This window comes from Triplophysa rosa, linkage group LG11 (assembly GCF_024868665.1).
Source record: "Triplophysa rosa linkage group LG11, Trosa_1v2, whole genome shotgun sequence".
Taxonomy (NCBI): Eukaryota; Metazoa; Chordata; class Actinopteri; order Cypriniformes; family Nemacheilidae; genus Triplophysa; species Triplophysa rosa.
This window is the reverse complement of record NC_079900.1, coordinates 26017108-26036491: the sequence shown is the minus strand read 5'-3', so window position 1 is coordinate 26036491 and position 19384 is coordinate 26017108. Positions and strand designations below refer to the sequence as shown.

The 19384-nt window shown below is 37.5% G+C and overlaps 1 protein-coding gene across 3 annotated transcripts in view; it reads right to left on the bottom strand.

The window, feature by feature from the left end:
* The window catches only part of LOC130561538 (serine/threonine-protein kinase/endoribonuclease IRE1-like), a 135522-nt gene that overhangs the window by 66986 nt on the left and 49152 nt on the right, over nt 1–19384 (bottom strand). For all 3 annotated transcript variants that reach the window (XM_057345948.1, XM_057345949.1, XM_057345950.1), the window contains 4 exons: nt 10845–10967; nt 5039–5140; nt 4556–4817; nt 2063–2141 (listed from right to left, as the gene is read on the bottom strand). In XM_057345948.1, the coding sequence (XP_057201931.1) occupies nt 2063–2141; nt 4556–4817; nt 5039–5140; nt 10845–10967 (566 nt within the window). The remainder of the gene's footprint in view (nt 1–2062; nt 2142–4555; nt 4818–5038; nt 5141–10844; nt 10968–19384) is intronic.

Here is a 19384-nt window from a genome sequence, read left to right as displayed (position 1 = left end):
ACATAAATGCTGGGTTTTGCAAAGTTTCTGCTTAAGCTGTTGTCCATTCACATTGTTTATAGAATATTATGCAGAGTGATCATAATTGCAAAGGTTATGAAAAACAAGGCCCAACATTGTAAATGTTGACTATTTGCATATATAATGTTTTTGCCAATAAACACCTTTAAAACTTAAGACATGCTAACTTAAGATATCCAGTATACCATAGAAACATAATCTACAAATGTTTTCTTTGTGCGCAATAAAACAACAACTTTATTCAACAACTTCCTATAAAATATCAGAAACTTAATCAGTTCTTTTAGCAATAAATTTATGTTCAAATGTAGACACCCATTTCATTCTGCTACATTATTAAAGGGGTGCTGCAACGGTGTGTCAAGCATTCTGACTTCAATGTTAAACGTGCTGTCTTCTCATGCTTAACATGCTACTTCCTGTTTCCTGCAGGTGGCGCTATAACAGTATCTGAAAATTACCATGTAGATGTCTTCAGGCCAGGTCTCTTATCAAACATGTGAAGTTTGGGGCTGGTCAGACATTGTGTACCTGAGTTACTATAGGTTCCTGTTTCATGGCGAAACATCAAACTTTATCAGGCCGCCACGTACACGCCCCTCGGAGAAAAGTTAGGATCTTTCAATGTATCTTCACAAAGGTGTGAAGATAATACTGGCTGTACTCTTCAAATATGATGCTGATCTGTTCAAATCTCTATGAGGAGTTAATCACAGTTTAAAACATGTCACTTCCTGTGTCCTGCAGGTGGCGCTATAACTGTATCTGAATATAACCATGTAGATGTCTTCAGGCCAGGACTTTTATCAAATGTGTGAAGTCTGGGGCCTGTTGGACATTGTATGCCTGAGTTACAACAACTTCCTGTTCATGGCGAAACGCCAAACTTTGGCAGGCCGCCAGGGTCACGATCCCCCACGAAAAGTCAAGATCTCCGCAATTTAGCTTCGCAAAGGCCTTAAAATGAGAATGACATGAAGATGATGTTGATCGGATTAAAACTCTAGGAGGAGTTCGTTAAAGTACGACGACTGTAAATTGAAACAAATTACAAAATTGCACAGGAAATTAAAAATAACGGACTTCCTGTTGGGTTTAGAGATATGCTCCAAGAGACTTTTCTTAATGATTCGGGGTGTTCTATGAACCCACCAAATTTGGTGCATGTACGTTTTGCGTAGCGGCTTGGGCAGTTCTAGGTGGCGCTAGCGAGCGATTTTGCCACGCCTAATTTTGAAACCTCTATCAGACGTAAATTTTCGCCACGTCTGATGCGTGTGCAAGTTATTGTGAGTTTTTGAGCATGTTTAGGCCTTCAAATTAGCGATAAAAGAGGGAGAAGAACACAGAAACAATAGGGCTCTGCACTGCGGTGCAAGCCTGTGGCTCGCTCCTCCGTGCTCAGGCCCTAATAATAAATTCTGTACTAGCAGTAGCATCAGTGCAGATCAGTTTGCTGTTTGCTAAAAGAATAGAAGATGGTGACATTGGGTGCACTCATGCTTAAAGAGAGAACCACACGACCAATATTAGTAAGGGATAATGTACAGACAGCCGGATGTTATCGCAAAATAAACCCAGACAGGGCGATCAGGACCACAGCACAATGTTATCAGTTTTAAGGGATAAGAGACGTCAGAATGTAACAAATTTAATCATTCCAGAGAGCCATGTAATTATATAACATTATTATATTGTCAACATACACATAAACATGACTTGAGACAATTTCAGAATGTTTAATTAGAATATGGTCTGACTTGTTAAAGCTGTGGTGTTTCTAGCACTTTATAACCATACAGATATTCCCAATCAGCCTTATTTACTTTAGAAGGGTTTGGTGTATGTTTTCACATTTATAAAGTCATCACATAGATCATACACATTCAACTGTAAAAGCTCTCCACTGTGTTCCATGTTTTCAACCAAGGGAAGGATAACTAAGTATTTGTATACCAAATCTTGTAACAAATTCATGTCGCTTAATTGTATTTGGTGTGACAGGTCCTTAACAATGCTTTAACAGTTTATCATAACTCACCACAACAGCAACACCATCATGTACCAATGAGGGAGATGCGTACAAGCCAGTGGAGTGTTTCCCTACATACAGCGTGGACCTGTAACAGTACCAGACAGAAATAGCAGATTATCATTCACAATATGTTTTGAAGTTTTAAGACTGCAAGTGACTTTAAAAATAATTCATACAAAGCACCTAAATAGAATAAGTCTAATTCTATAATATTATAAGTGATTCAATGCTTTCCTGTAGCTCAGTGGTTAGAGCATGAAAACGCCGGTTGCTGGCGCTTGAACTGCGTTTTTTTTCAAGCGGAGGCGCATTGGTTACTATTATACGCTGAGCATGAAAAAAACGCTGAGCGCCGGCGTTGAGCCAGTGGAAGAGAATGCCAGCTGCTGCAGTTTCCGAAAAATGAAGCCTTTCTATTGGAAACAATTGAGAAAACACACCAAAACGCCTTGGTGGGCACAGCCCCTAAAACTGCAGTTTACCAAAGACAGTTTAAAAAATGCCATTCGAAACCACCTCTGTCTATGACATCACAACCCTGTAACCAATCACCTTAAAGCTGCATACACATAGATTGCTGCGCCATTCCTATTGGATTCAATATTGATGGCACAGCACTGCTTTTTAATTTTAGTCTCTCCGCAAATCTAGCGTCAATCTGTGCCTTGTTCATGAAGGAATCCTCGGAGAAATGAAACGATCAAACGCTCCATGTTTTTCCCACATGAGCTGGAACGTCTTTAAAAATAAACTTTAACCACGCATTCCTAATATCGGAATCCAAAGGAAGGTTATGCAGCTTGTTCTTCCACAACCAGGGATGGCAAAATATTTAGCTATCTTTATTTGCAATTTGTTTATTGCTTGCTAGCTCTATCTGGTTCCGCGCCACTTGTGTTACTTCAGTTCTGTCATGCGCGAACCAGTGGGCGGGGCTAAAGAAGTAGTCGTTGATATTCTTTCTGTGGAGGCGGTGTTCAACCTATCAATGGCGTCAATTTCTTTGCATTGGCTCCCAATTCATTACAGAATTGATTTTAAAGTTCTGTTGTTGGTTTTTAAAGCTTTGCATGGATTAGCTCCTGTGTATCTTTCCGATTTATTATCTGGTCACAATGCTGGAAGGTCTCTAAGGTCTGCAAACCAGAGACTTTTGAACATTCCCTGTGCTAAACGGAAATTGAGAGGCGATCGAGCATTTGCTGTTGCAGCTCCAAAACTCTGGAACAGTCTACCGGTCACTGTCAGAACCTCCTCCACAGTAAAGGAGTTCACAACTAAACTCAAAACTTACCTTTTTACTTTGGCTTTTAACTGTATTTAAATTGTTTTACGGGGGTGTGATGTGTGTTGTGATGTGTGCTGGGATCTATGTTATGTTGTATCTTCTTTTTTCATTTTTTTTCTGATTGTCAAGCACCTTGATCAACAATTGTTGTTTTTATTGGTGCTATATAAATAAAGATGAGTTGAGTTGAGTCATAGATAGGTGCATTCCAGAACCTGCCGTTCGCTGGGCCTGGTGTCAATAACAGTTGTAATCTCAGTAACAAGGGCATTTTCAGTTCTGACACTTACATGATGTTCGTGTGAATACGATTCCCTCTTATATAACAAAAGCTCGGGTTAAAATTGTGGTTTTTATTCGTGGCATCTTTAATGCTTAAAGTGATAGTTCACCCAAAAATGAAAATTCTGTCATTATTTACTCACCCTCTTGTCATTTCAAACCTTTAAGACTTTCTTCCGCAGAACAAAGAAAGTTGGTAACCGCACAGCACTGCCCCTCATTCAGTTCTATAACGAATGCAAGAGAATGGGGGCCAGTTACCAACTTTGTTCAAAATCTTTTTTTGTGTTCTACAGAAGAAGTAATACAGGTTTGAAAAGACAAGAGGGTGAGTAAATGATGAAAGATTTTTTTAGGGGGTAAACTATCACCTTAAAGATTAAATTTTCGAATGCAGAGGGATTTTAAAACATGAGTGTTAAGAGACCTGTGGCTAAGTGCTGAGTTTGATCTCACTCCAGCCATTTCTTTGTGATCTGTTGTAAAAAAAAAAAAGACTGAATCTGCACATGCTCAAGCATCTTCTGCACATAGCATAGGAAAAGCAGACAGGATGTGGCTCATATGGTGGATGTTATAGGAAACACAGATGAAAAGATACAGTACGTTTTACACAAAAACATGTCAAGTCATAACCCCAAAAGAAAAATCACATTGTAACATCTTTCACATATATTTTTGACATACCAAACAAATTCATGTTACTGAAAAGCATCCGGACTCTTTTTGAGATTTATTTTGTAATTTGCATTACTCTCATAGTGCAATCTTGTAATACAACAAATTAACTAAAGATAGGTTTACTTACTTTCTGCTACGTAAGTAAACCAATCTGTTTTTTTTGTGTGTGGGCCGAACAACAGCTTTTGTGACCATCTCTTAAATTACCATCATTACTTATTGTACATGGGGTTTAAAGCGCTGCTCACATTAGCTTATCTTTAGTCTTCTTCTCCCGAAGAAATGGATATTTCCACTGCGTGATGCGTCCCCCCTCTCCTGACATGAAGGTCAGGTAACGCAGTGTTTCCACAGCAATGTTGGTGTGCGTGACCTTGCGCAGTCCCTCACGCTGCCAGATGTAGATGGCCACCACGGGAGAGTTGTAGTTCTGTACCCACTGCACATCGCCGGATTCACTGTCTACCGTCACCACAAGACCGTCACCGTTGGACACAAAGTGAGCCATCTCTGTCAAACACGTCAAATAAAAAGAAAGCAAGATGAAAAAACTGGAAGGATTATGTGTTTTAACTTCACTGTAGCCAGATGTGTTTACAGTGTGCCTCAGGTGCAATACAACGTATTTATGGCCTCTCTTTTGGTTTATGTATTAGAGAGATCTCAACCATTGAAATGCCATCAAATTACTGTTCAGTCCAATACAAGAAAGTAGAAAACAGTGAACATACTGTATTTGGTGTCGTCGTCGGGCAGGGTGAAGGCATAATCCGAATAGGTGGCGTTCCAGCGCAGCTCTCTGCTCTTCGTGTCGTACATGGTGATTGTGTACTCTGAGAAACAACATCCAGTTTACAGATACAAAGATAAACTATCACCATGAAAGATTAACACGATTTATTACTTTGTTGAAAATATGAGTGCTGCTTTCACATGCAAAACTGCTAGTGGGTGCAGTGTGGTATTGTTGTGGTTGATAAAATCTAGTTCAGTCACTAACCATTATCAGAGATATATTAATAGATCATTATTTTCCAGAGTAAGGCATGCTTATTGGCTTGTATCACCTGTGAAATGACTTTGTGTAATCTTCAAGTCATATTATGGCACTCTTTAGAGCTTTATTTTATATACACCAGGGCTCCAGACTAACTTTTTTTCCCCTGACTGAAAATTTTAGGAGCGCAAGCAGAAAATTTAGGGGCACACCTTAAATCACCCTGCAGTGCAATTATTGCCATTGTCCCCCTAAATAGCTGCATTACTGACAAATACTTTGATAATAAATAGACTCAATTTACAGAAATTACAATGTGCAGTTTTATTTTTATTTCAGAGGGATATGACATTACTCAATACCAGGGTCATACGGAATCTGCAGACTTTTTTGTTAATTCTGTGCTTTAATTTTGGAAAAATCTGCAGAATTCTGTGGAACAGTTTTAAATGCGTTTACTGCTCCAAGAAATTATAGATCCTCTTCTTTGTATTATTAACTCATCTCTGACATTAGGACATGTGCCTAAAGCATATAAGGTTGCTGTTATAAGGCCCCTTGTCAAAAAAACCCAACTCGACCCTAGAAAACTAGGGAACTACAGGTCTATATCGAAGCTACCTTTCATATCTAAAGTTCTAGAAAAAGTAGTTTCAACTCAATTATGCTCCTTCCTCCAAAGGAATGACATCAATGAAGTATTCCAGTCTGGATTTAGAGCATGTCACAGTACAGAGACTGCTTTGATCAGAGTTACAAATGATCTGCTATTGGTGTCTGACCGAGGTTGTATCTCGTTATGGGTGCTGCTAGACCTTAGTGCTGCATTCGATACCATTGACCACAGCACACTCCTACACAGACTCGAAAATTACGTCGGCATTAAGGTAATAGCTTTGAAATGGTTTAAATCTTATTTATCCTACCGTTTTCAATTTGTAGCAATAAACAATGAGGTGTCACGCAAATCCAGTACGGTGTACCACAGGGCTCAGTCTTAGGGCCTCTGCTCTTCGCATTATACATGCTACCTCTAGGAGATATAATAAAGCGACACAGAGTTAGCTTTCACTGTTATGCTGATGATACTCAACTTTATATTTCCTATCGAATAATGGAATGCATAGGCGATATAAAAAACTGGATGAGTAACAACTTTTTATTACTGAACTCGGACAAAACCGATTGTTACTTATTGGACCGAAAACCGCCATACGTAATAACCAAGAATACTGCTTAACTATTGACAGATGTTCCATAAAACACTCATCGTCAGCGAAGAATCTTAGTGTTCTATTCGATAGTAATGTCATTTGAGAGCCACGTCGCCAACACCTGTACAATTGCGTTTTTCCATATAAAGAATATATCTAAACTACGTCATATGCTGTCAATATCAGATGCAGAGAAGTTAATTCATGCATTCATGACATCAAGACTAGATTACTGTAATGCACTGTTAGGTGGTTGCCCTGCAGGCTTATTACAAAAACTCAAACTGGTCCAAAACTCGGCAGCTCGTGTTCTTATACGTACAAAAAAGTATGAACATATTAGCCCGGTTCTGTCAACCTTGCACTGGTTACCTATAAAACATCGCATTAACTTTAAAATCTAGTTTATTACCTATAAAGCCCTACATTGTTTAGCTCCTCAGTACTTGAGTGAACTCCTCTTGTATTACAGTCCTTCAGGTGCATTACGCTCTCAGGCATCCTGTCAGTTGGTAATACCTAGAATTTCAAAATCAAGTGCAGCAGGTAGATCCTTTTCCTATCTAGCGCCTAAACTTTGGAATAGTCTTCCCTGCACTGTCCGGGAGGCAGACACACTCTGTCAGTTTAAATCTAGACTAAAGACGCATCTTTTTAATCTTGCATACACTACACTTCCATAATATAAATCCTCTGAGGGTTTAGGCTGCATTAGTTAGATCAACCGGAACCAGGAACACAACTGATGTGCTTGTTGCATCAAAGAGTGCAGAACAGTACTCTACTCTCAGCCAGTCTTGTCTCATTGTTCCAAGGTTACCACAGTGAGCAGGATGCAGTTCATTCCCAGACCTGATGGTAGATCGGAGACCTGACAAGAGCTGAGATGATAGAGCTGGATAAAGAAGGACGCGGTCACCTAAAACGTCCTCACCACAAAATTTCAAATGCTATTAGATCATTAATGATAATCTTAAACTATAATTTACCTTATTAGTAAGTTTATTTATTTTATTTAGCCGTGTGCAAGCTCTCTGGAGCTTGTGCAGAGGCAGAAGCTTTTGCCAGAGGGGAACTGGAATCCCCTGGTTGGGCCTGGGTTCTCCTGAGGTTTTTTTTCTCGATTAGAGTTTTGGGTTCCTCCCCACCGTTTGCATACTGTTTTGCATCTGCCTGGCCGGGGGGTTTGCTTTAGAATTTAAAGTTTTACTTAATTAATATTGCATATAGGAATGTATAGTCTGTTATATTTGACCTGTGCTTCTCTCTCCTTTATCTTAAATGTGTGCTGCGCCATTCCTATTGGATTCAATATTGATGGCACAGCACTGCTTTTTAATTTTAGTCTCTCCGCAAATCTAGCGTCAATCTGTGCCTTGTTCATGAAGGAATCCTCGGAGAAATGAAACGATCAAACGCTCCATGTTTTTCCCACATGAGCTGGAACGTCTTTAAAAATAAACTTTAACCACGCATTCCTAATATCGGAATCCAAAGGAAGGTTATGCAGCTTGTTCTTCCACAACCAGGGATGGCAAAATATTTAGCTATCTTTATTTGCAATTTGTTTATTGCTTGCTAGCTCTATCTGGTTCCGCGCCACTTGTGTTACTTCAGTTCTGTCATGCGCGAACCAGTGGGCGGGGCTAAAGAAGTAGTCGTTGATATTCTTTCTGTGGAGGCGGTGTTCAACCTATCAATGGCGTCAATTTCTTTGCATTGGCTCCCAATTCATTACAGAATTGATTTTAAAGTTCTGTTGTTGGTTTTTAAAGCTTTGCATGGATTAGCTCCTGTGTATCTTTCCGATTTATTATCTGGTCACAATGCTGGAAGGTCTCTAAGGTCTGCAAACCAGAGACTTTTGAACATTCCCTGTGCTAAACGGAAATTGAGAGGCGATCGAGCATTTGCTGTTGCAGCTCCAAAACTCTGGAACAGTCTACCGGTCACTGTCAGAACCTCCTCCACAGTAAAGGAGTTCACAACTAAACTCAAAACTTACCTTTTTACTTTGGCTTTTAACTGTATTTAAATTGTTTTACGGGGGTGTGATGTGTGTTGTGATGTGTGCTGGGATCTATGTTATGTTGTATCTTCTTTTTTCATTTTTTTTCTGATTGTCAAGCACCTTGATCAACAATTGTTGTTTTTATTGGTGCTATATAAATAAAGATGAGTTGAGTTGAGTCATAGATAGGTGCATTCCAGAACCTGCCGTTCGCTGGGCCTGGTGTCAATAACAGTTGTAATCTCAGTAACAAGGGCATTTTCAGTTCTGACACTTACATGATGTTCGCGTGAATACGATTCCCTCTTATATAACAAAAGCTCGGGTTAAAATTGTGGTTTTTATTCGTGGCATCTTTAATGCTTAAAGTGATAGTTCACCCAAAAATGAAAATTCTGTCATTATTTACTCACCCTCTTGTCATTTCAAACCTTTAAGACTTTCTTCCGCAGAACAAAGAAAGTTGGTAACCGCACAGGAATAGGAATATTTTTATATTCTGTTATATTTGACCTGTGCTTCTCTCTCTCCTTTATCTTAAATGTGTGCTCTCACTGTGCGTGTGTGTGCATGCGTGTCTTTGTGTGTGCGCGTACTTGTCTGTGTACGTGTGTGTGTGCGTGCGCATCCGTGTGTGTGTGTCTGTGTGTTAGTACGTGTGCATATTGTGTGTGTGGAGTGTTTTGTATGTGGGTATGTCTGTCTTCTTTGTTTTCACCTTTTTCTTGTTTTTGAAGGTACAACTTTAATTGGTTTGCTTATAGTCAATATGTCTTATGTACAGCTGCTTTGTAACAATGGAAATTGTAAAAAGCGCTATATAAATAAAGTTGAGTTGAGAACTGGAATCCCCTGGTTGGGCTTGGGTTCTTCTGAGGTTTTTTTTCTCAATTGGAGTTTTGGGTTCCTCGCAACCATTTGCATACTGTTTTGCACTATTTGCCTGGCCGAGTGGGGGCTGCTTTAGAATTTAGAAGTTTTACTTAATTAATATTGCATATAGGAATTTATAGTCTAGTTAATATTTGACCAGTTTTTCTCTCTCCTTTATCTTAAATGTGTGCTTTCACTGTGCGTGCGTGTCTGTGTGTGTGTGTGTGTGTGCGCGTGTCTGTGTGTGTGTGTGTGTGTGCGCGTCTGTGTGTGTGCGTTCATGTTTGTATATCCCGGTGGGGACCTAAACCTGAATACACACCAACACATGGGGACTCGTGTCACCGTGGGGACCAAAATTGAGGTCCCCAGGGGCAAAAAAAGCTAATAAATTGTACAGAACAATATTTTTTACAAATCTAAAAATGCAAAAAGTGTTCTATGATCTTTAGGTTTAGGGATAGGGATAGGGGATAGAATATACAGTTTGTACAGTACAAAAACATTACGCCTATGGACTGTCCCCACAGGGATAGTCAACCAAAGCCTGTGCGCGTCAGTGTGTGTTTATGTCTATGTGTGTTAGTACGTGTGCATATTGTGTGTGTGGAGTGTTTTGTATGTGGGTATGTCTGTCTTCTATGTTTTCAGCTTTTTCTTGTTTTTACAGGTATAACTTTAGTTGTTTTGCTTATAGTCAATATGTCTCAAGTACAGCTGCTTTGTAACAATGAAAATTGTAAAAAGCGCTATATAAATAAAGTTGAGTTGAGTTTACATTTGTACAGAAATGTAAATGTGTTAAAATAGTTTTAAAATACTACCTGTCTAACTGCAGGTGATGGTGGTTTGTTTCTGCTCATCATTTAAAGAGGCAGAGCTTACAGAGAAGCTTTAAGGGCTAAGTAAAGAAACTGTTTAAACTCTGATTACACCAGACCAAATTAGTACTGAATTCATTTGAACCAACAGAAAACGTGGTTGTCATTTTGTATGAAAAAGTATATATTTTATTGTTTATAGTGTTAAAGCAAAACAAATGGCTCGTCTTAATACGTTCTTTTAATAGGATTTTATTGTGTAAACATCAGTCACCCAGCCGCGCAGCTCCGGACTCTTCTCACTCACACACATAGGCCTACACTGGTGGGCTCGCGATCTACTCGTCTTTTCACATGTGATATAACAACTAGTAAAAAAATCCAAATTGGCAGGTCGCACATGTCAAGTCGAGTACTTGAAACGCTTGCGCTGATTAAAAAACTAAATGCGACCATTTAGTCGCAGTCTGGAGCCCTGTACACCGGTCCCTGTTTCTCAAGTTACAGTTTTCTCCATTTACAGGTTCCTTAGAGTTAAAGCACTACTTACAAAGTTTCACTGTTTTAGTTCATATAGATAAATAATCTGGTGAGAACTTTATGTGAAATTCTTCGTCTTACCTGTACGGCCAAGGTAGAGCAGAGAGGATGATGGACAGAACATCTCAGCATAGGAAGAGGTCAGCGTTTGCTGCTTCTCTCCAGTCAACAGATCAACCACATACCAGATGTCTTGTTTCTTACCTACAAACAAACAAACATTTAACACCTAAACAAAGGGCTACAAATAAGGGTGTTCCTGTAGCTTAGCTGGTAGAGAACTGTGTTAGCAGTGCAAAGATCATGGGTTTGAACGTTCGATCCTGGTGAACACACATTTACTGATAAAATGTTGCTTTGGATAAAAATTGCAAATGCATTCAGTAATAACAGGAACAGATGGCAGAAATAAACATCAAAACTGCATATTTTGTTTCTATTATGAGGCCTTGATACTGTGGTGGTCTCATATGCGTTTTGTGGTATTAAAGGTTAATTATAATGACAAACAATAAGTAATCTGCTTGAACATTTACATCCCTATCCTAAATATTTACAAACAATAAGTAATCTGCTTGAACATTTACATCCCTTTCCTAAATATTTACAAATATCGGTACTCACCGAGTACACTCCTAAAGTGAAGTAACCTTTGGCTTAACGAGGTACTCGGCAATGTAAAGACGTTTTTCTGTTATATCACTGATATATCAGTTTATTTTATTTTATTTATACCACGGGCTGTTGAATGCTTCAATCTGATTGGTTGACAAACGTTCTATGGGTATGCATTAACTTTCAGTAATCTGCTGACCGCATTACAGTTCCATATCACTTCGCAAAGTTTAAACAACAGAAAGGTTATAGTGTAGCCTACAGGCCATTACCGCACACAGCACCCTGCTCTTGATCTGACGTTTATAATGTCAAACTTTACTGTTAATGGAAACGTGTGCAGTTTCGTTTTCCTCTTCATGCTGCTTATAACTGATAACAAATATAATTTGATAGATCTACTCTTTCAAAAGTTTGCGTGATTTTTTTTCTGCTGATGATAGAATTAATACAAGGAATAAATTATTTATTATCACTGGGTTTTCTGTCACATTACTGCAAACACGCAGGTGTGCGCGTGGTCTCTTGCTCTCTCGGTCGCACGCATGTACACACATACACACACACATCAGTGGCTAAAGCGTCAGAGTCCGTTCGCTCTAACGGATGCTTGAAATGAGATGCGCAAGAAAGTAGTCTACCATCAAAGCATTTTAAATGCGATAACATGACAAACATTGGAAGTAAACATTTGAACAATGTCCTGTGGTGTGGTAACCGTGGTATAAGCTGAATAATTGACTCCCGCCCATCGTCAATTATTCCTTACCTAAAAAACCCATATTTGCGTGGCCAAAAACAATACTATTCCCAAGTTTCCCAAGTGTTATACGCCTGCTTACAATCGCTGATAGGAAATCTTATTTGGCGGATTTGTGCAACTAGCCCATAGGGGCATATTTAATTTCAGGTGGGGGGCACCACTTTCAGTGTGGGTTTACTACGGTTTTCTCCCACAGCCCAAAGACATGCAGGTTAGGTTAATTGAAGATTCTATATTGTGTGGATCAACTTGTGCATGGACTACTGCTGTCAATCGATTAAAAAAAATAACCAATTAATCACACTCAATTGAATTGAATTGAATTAATTGTGGTTAATTGCACATAACACTAATGTTTTAAAATATACTTTTAGATTCTAATAATTTCAGATTTAATCTTCAAATGAATGTATGCGGGCCCTCCACTGTCTGCCCATTCAATCCAGAATTGTTTTTAAAATTATTTTATTGGTTTACAAGTCTTTACACAACCAAGTAGAGCCCTGCACGGGCCTTAAATCCAGGCCGTAGCCCGGCTCTGGCCCGAGCACGGCCCTGCCCATTTTTTTATTTATTTTTAATCCCATTACACAACCAATACTACTGTTGCAGCCATTAAAATAGTTCCGTTTTTTTTTTTAATGGCAAAGAAGTTATATATTTTTTTTCCTTTATTAAGTTAATTTAGGAAAAATTTTGGAGCATTTTTTGTTTGGTAAATTAAACTTTTTATTTTTTAAATAGACGACCAAGCGGCTAGTGGCCGATGGTGAGTTGACTACGTTTGATCAATTTAGTCTATCAAATCAACACTTGGCTTGCCTGCAATAAAATCCAAAGATTTTTTTTAAATAAAGAAAAAACTCAACAATTTAAGCATATTACATTGTTAGTTTAAACGTTTATTATCACCACAACAGTAAAAGGGCACTTTTTTATAAACAGGTGCTCTGCTGCTTGCAACGGCTAACAACGTGCTGAAAACAAACGAAAACATGTAAAATCGAAACAATTTAAAATAATAATAATATCAACAACATACAGATGTCTTACCTTACACTTAGGCAAAAATTACCAATGAAAAAAGTCTAATCCCAAACAGAAAACGAGACAGCCTCCTAACACGGGTACAGCCACAAGAACAATCTCTTAAAGAACATCGTGTAGAAAAACAGCCCAGAAGTTTACCTATCCTCTTCGTTTTTCTGTGTTTTAAGTTCGCCATTTGCGATTTTTCTCTTTATGTTCTCCATTGCACGTGAGGTGAATAGTGGACGAGGGAAACATATGTGAACGCGCGGGCACAACTACGCGCAAGCAGAATGTGTAATGTGTGTCAGCGTGATATGTAAACGTGTTCGATGTTTTAAATGTACCATCATCAACTTGTTATCGCTTCTTTATTTACTGAATTTCTAATATATATTAGAAATATTAATGAATGTCTAATATATAAAAATGAGGACAAGCCTAAAACAAGCCCGAAGCCTGGACCGCTTGTGAGCTATGACGTAAAAATTGGCCCCAAGCCCGGCCCGAGGGGCGTAAATAAGTCGGGGCCCGTCGGGGCCGGGCTGAAATGCAGGGCTCTACAACCAAGCCCCTAGATATCTGTCAGAGCTGCTGCCCTTTTATACCACTACAAGAAGCCTACGTTCCTGCACTCAAAATATCTTTTCAGTCCCCCAGTCCAGACTGAAATGTAGAAGAGAACAAGCTTTTTCAGTGGCTGGCCCTCTGCTGTGGAACAATCTGCCACTCAAGATCAGAGTGGCACCTTCTCTTCCCATTTTTAAATCTCGCTTTAAAACATAATTGTTTGATCTGGCCTACCAATAACCCAATTTTATTCCATTTTATTTTGTATTCTTTATGCTTATTTCTGTGCTCACTGAATGCTGATCTGTTTCTCTCTGGTTATTATTTTTTTATTTCTGTTTTTGGTTATTCATTCTAATGTACACTTTGGTCAGTCTTGTGGCTGTTTTATATGTGCTCTATAAATAAATAAACTTGAACTTGAATGTAGAAACAACATAAAAAAGTACTACTACTGATGTCTCTATGAGATTATTTTGCCTTAATTTTAACATTAATCATAGCCATTTAACATTGAAGTATGATTGAGAGCTATCAACTGTAATGTAGATTAACTTTAAACAATATTTGTAAGCCCGTTATATCATATCTGTGCTTTTCCTACCTATCTAACAGGTAGGGCTGCACGATAAATTAATAAAAACCGCACATGATTAGGCGATATACGGCAATATTTTGCGCAGTTCTTCAGTGAAGTACGGTTAAATGCTGCTGCATATGAAAGCCAGAGGGCGCTCTCGCGCAGAAACTCCAAATAAGCACCACAGTAGAAGTACAACACCACAAGTAGTTCCAGGAAATGATTATGGGGATCATGGTGATCTTTCTATCACTGTTTTTCAAGCCTTCTCAGGTATTTTCATGACAATAAAGTATATTTATAACGATGATGTTTGACGGGTGTTGCTTTTTCAAATGCACGTTATAAGCGACTCAAACTCATAGTGATTTCACATCGGCCAGCACCTACTGATCAAAAGTCATTATTTTACTCACCCCCAGGTTGTTTCAAACCTGTATAAATTTCTTTGTTCTGTTGAACACAAAGATATTTGGAAAAATGTTAGCAATTTTCAGTTCTGGGACATCCTCCACTATGTAGGACTAAACCTGCAAAAATTATAAATAAATGAATGTATAAATAAATAAATATATAAACGAATAAATGTAATAATATGAAAATAAATACAGGAATGAATGGTTTGATAAAACAAAATAATTCGTTTTAGCTATTATTGATCTTAGCTTTAACTTTTCTTTTCATTTTTTAAATTGATTTATTATTTTTTGTGTCCATTTTTAATTATTTTTAATTATTATTATTTTTTATTTTTAGATTATTTTATTTATCATTTCCTTTTATTTTTACATTTATTTATTTATACGTTTATTTATTTTTATATTTATTTATTATCGCATGTATTTATTTCCACTTTTATTTATTTATTCTTGTATTTATTCTTACTTTTCTGTGTCTTGTATGATAATTAGATGGGTTGGTCTTGCCTACTATTGGTTCAGCGTAGATTGAAGCGTTTGATCGATTACTCTTGACTTGTTTTGGACTAACGTCACGTCACTCACTGATCGTTTGCTTCGTGTATAACGTTAAGTAACTATGTCGGGCGCACAATTAGCTAGAGAGTTACAGCATTTAGCCAATGAAGTCGATAACCATGCATCAAATGACCGTGTGTCATTCAGATTAGATGCACTTATTGATGATTTATTACAGACTGACGGCGAGATAAATGACAAAGTTCTCCCTCGGTTGTTAGCCTCTTTGCAGCACATTCAAAGTCTGTGCGAGTCAGAGGGTGCTATGGTGGTGTTACAGTTCAACTGGTGAAAATCATAAAGCACAAAATGTAATAAGGTTTAACTACACAGATGAGCTTGTAAACCGAAGTCGCAAGCTAACGCTTTGTCAAAGTGATAGTTATAAGCAGCCTTTCGGTTAGAAAAAGCGTAAAGATTTAATGTAACATAATGTAAATGAATTGAGACATAGTGAACTTAAGTCACAAGTTAACACGGTAGTAATGAGCATCGTTCTTTCACTACAGGGGCCATCAAATGGAAACCATTCCTTCTAAAAAGACGTGGTTACTAAACGGTACTCGTAAACTACATTCCATAAGAGATAAATAACACAGAGGTCACAAGTTAAAACGGGCATATTCCCTTGATTCATCAAGCTGCATATTGTTGTGTGACATCTTGATATTATTGCAAAGATCCGCAGCAGCTAGCATTGCGAAATAGCTTAGTGTAATTGTTACCGTAGTGACACGCTGCCTCACTTTATTGTATGGGTACGAATCCCGTGTCAAATCGCTTTATTTATTTTTTCACCTCGCTTCAGCCGTTACGGGCGATCATACCAATAATTTGCAAACTTAACAAGAATGTCAAAATCATGTAACAAGAAAGTCTGTGTTTATTAGACATCTTAATATCAAGTCGTCTTGTGCTTTCAGAATCGACGAATCTGCTGAGGTCGTTCATGCACCTCTTTGGCAGAGGACCTGTAACCGGAACTTGGTCACCACCTTAGCACCCCCTGACTCGCACAGATTTTGAAGAACTTTGTCATTTATCTCTCCGTCAATCTGTAATAAATCCTCAATAAATGCATCTAATCTGAATGACACATAGTCATTTGATGCATGGTTATCGACTTCATTGGCTAAATGCTGTAACTCTCTAGCTAATTGTGCGCACGCCATAAACGTTATACACGAAGCAAACGATCAGTGAGTGACGTGACGTTAGTCCAAAACAAGTCAAGAGTAATCGATCAAACGCTTCAATCTACGCTGAACCAATAGTAGGCAAGACCAACCCATCTAATTATCATACAAGACACAGAAAAGTAAGAATAAATACAAGAATAAATAAATAAAAGTGGAAATAAATACATGCGATAATAAATAAATATAAAAATAAATAAACGTATAAATAAATAAATGTAAAAATAAAAGGAAATGATAAATAAAATAATCTAAAAATAAAAAATAATAATAATTAAAAATAATTAAAAATGGACACAAAAAATAATAAATCAATTTAAAAAATGAAAAGAAAAGTTAAAGCTAAGATCAATAATAGCTAAAACGAATTATTTTGTTTTATCAAACCATTCATTCCTGTATTTATTTTCATATTATTACATTTATTCGTTTATATATTTATTTATTTATACATTCATTTATTTATAATTTTTGCAGGTTTAGTCCTCTCTCCATACAATATTGAAAAAATTTTAATGTTTTAGTTTTTAAGGTATAATTCTGAGGGTGTAATATAAAATCATTTTATTTTTGGGTGAACACATTTAAGATATTCTATGGTTATATAATTTATGGGAATCTGCTTTACCAATTATTTAGGATAGTTAAAATGTATATACTCTACTTAATATTTAAAAAATGTATTACATTAACAATATTATCCTAGCATCAATCATTATTTACTTCTACTGGCTGAACTTCCATAAACCATTTTTCTAAAGTATTTTCATGCACATTATCTTGATGTTTCTTCAACAGTATGTTGTACAACATGTATTTAGGTTTATTTATTGATATTTCAGAGTTTCATATGGGATATACATTTATATTTATTTACTCCTTCCCAATCACAATATTCTACATCAAAATCTAACGACAACACACAAAAAAGAACATTCAGACCACATAATTTCACATTTGATCAATTTATTAATATTTTAAGACATTTAACTATTTTATAACAAAACTTAAAGAGTACATTCCTCGAGATCATAAAAAATACATTTCATGAAGTGTTTAATTTTGCCGTGTTTGAATGTAAGCAATCTGCCAAGTTGTAAATCCGAAGGTGAACGAATAACAAAGTTATTAGCTTATAAAAAAGGTAATCGACTCTGAATCACGCGAACAAGCCATGACCTGTCCGAATCTTTAACCACAATGTACCTACGTCACTAGAAAAATCCCCGCCTACTGACTGCGAAAACTTAACTCTCTCCTCCCCAAACACTGTACTAGCTCGTTCGTGACGTGTGCATCATGTCTAAGAGAAGCTGTGTTCTATGTAGTGAAACTAAGTCAGTCTTATTTTCACTACCAAAGGAAGAACTTCTGAGGAAAAAATGGTTACTATTTATTTTTCAAACGACACCAAAGGAGTATAAACCGAACGTTTTACTTTGCGCGCGTCATTTTACCGAAGATTGCTTCATCAATCTTGGCGCCTTTACTGCAGGATACATTAAACGTCTTTCCTTAAAAGATGTTGCAATACCAACTTTATTTGGACCTGTAAGCTCCACCGAATCACAACCTGTAAGTGTGACTCTTTATTTTTGTCTTTACTTAAAATTAAATTTGTGTGACGTTATCTCATGTCTGTGTTTAGCTAACGTTACCGTTATTTTTGGGGTTGTTACTGTTTGTTTACCTAACGTTAGCTATAAACTCGTTGCGCTAATGTAAGTGTTCAACCATATTAACTCGCAAAGTCTTTATTTCAAGAACTGCGTGGTGTACTATAGTTATAATAACATCTGAAGATACGAACACCGTACACTGTATGCCGTGATAACTAACTGTTACAAGAGAAGTGTCTAAAACAGTCCTTTTTCTTACTGGCATCTGTATAAGGATTAAAGAATGATTCGTCAGACTCGGGCTCGAACTGGTAAGGTAAAATCGACGCCATCTCTCTCTATACACTGTTAATATCCAACCACCTGCAAACCGTAATACAGCAGTAATGATAGGCGGTCCATTTGCGACACATGCTGAACGCGTTTGATCAATCACAGCAGACTAGACCATTTGACCAATCACAGCAGACTACACTATCTGACCAATCAGATCAGACTACGCTGGCGGAAAGGCGGAGATTACACAGATGAATCGCGGAACGAATCATTTGAGAGTCAGTCAAGAAGTAAGGTAATAAAAACTGCTTATTATTACGAAATAATAGTATTTTTACATCATGTATGTACATAAACTTGTTGTCGGACACTCCATAAACCAAAATAAGCCCTTAAAAATATTGAGGAATGTACTCTTTAAGAATAAATAAATAAATAAAATAATTTCAGGTGAAACAGAAATAAAAAATAATTTTCTAATATACATTGAGCATGTGGTTTACATTACACCTTGCCTCTTATCACATCAATACATCAAAGTCCAAAGAGAACTGATGCAGCATGAGTAAATAATCTCACAATGTGTACACAGACATCAACACGACAACTCAAACACACCCCGTGTTTTCACTTAGCAACGAACACATTTTTGAGACAATATTCATGGTGTATTTTCACAGTTACTAAATCTCACTGAGAGGGATTAACATGTAATGGGATTAAATTTGTGTGTCATCTGGGTTAATCACTGTTTGGTTAACTTCCTTGGGCTGGGTGGGTGCAATTATAGAAGCTGTGTTTCATCATTATGGTAAGAACTAGGAGTGGTGCGGGCTTCTTGTGGTGATATCAGGAAACAATCTCACAATGCCCACCCACACGAATGCCGTTAGTATAGCATCACTTCTTCAAACATATGCCACCCCCGCTGAAAGATACCCAACACTATACATCATGGCTGTTTAACGGGGGGAAATAACTTATCCAGTGAAATTT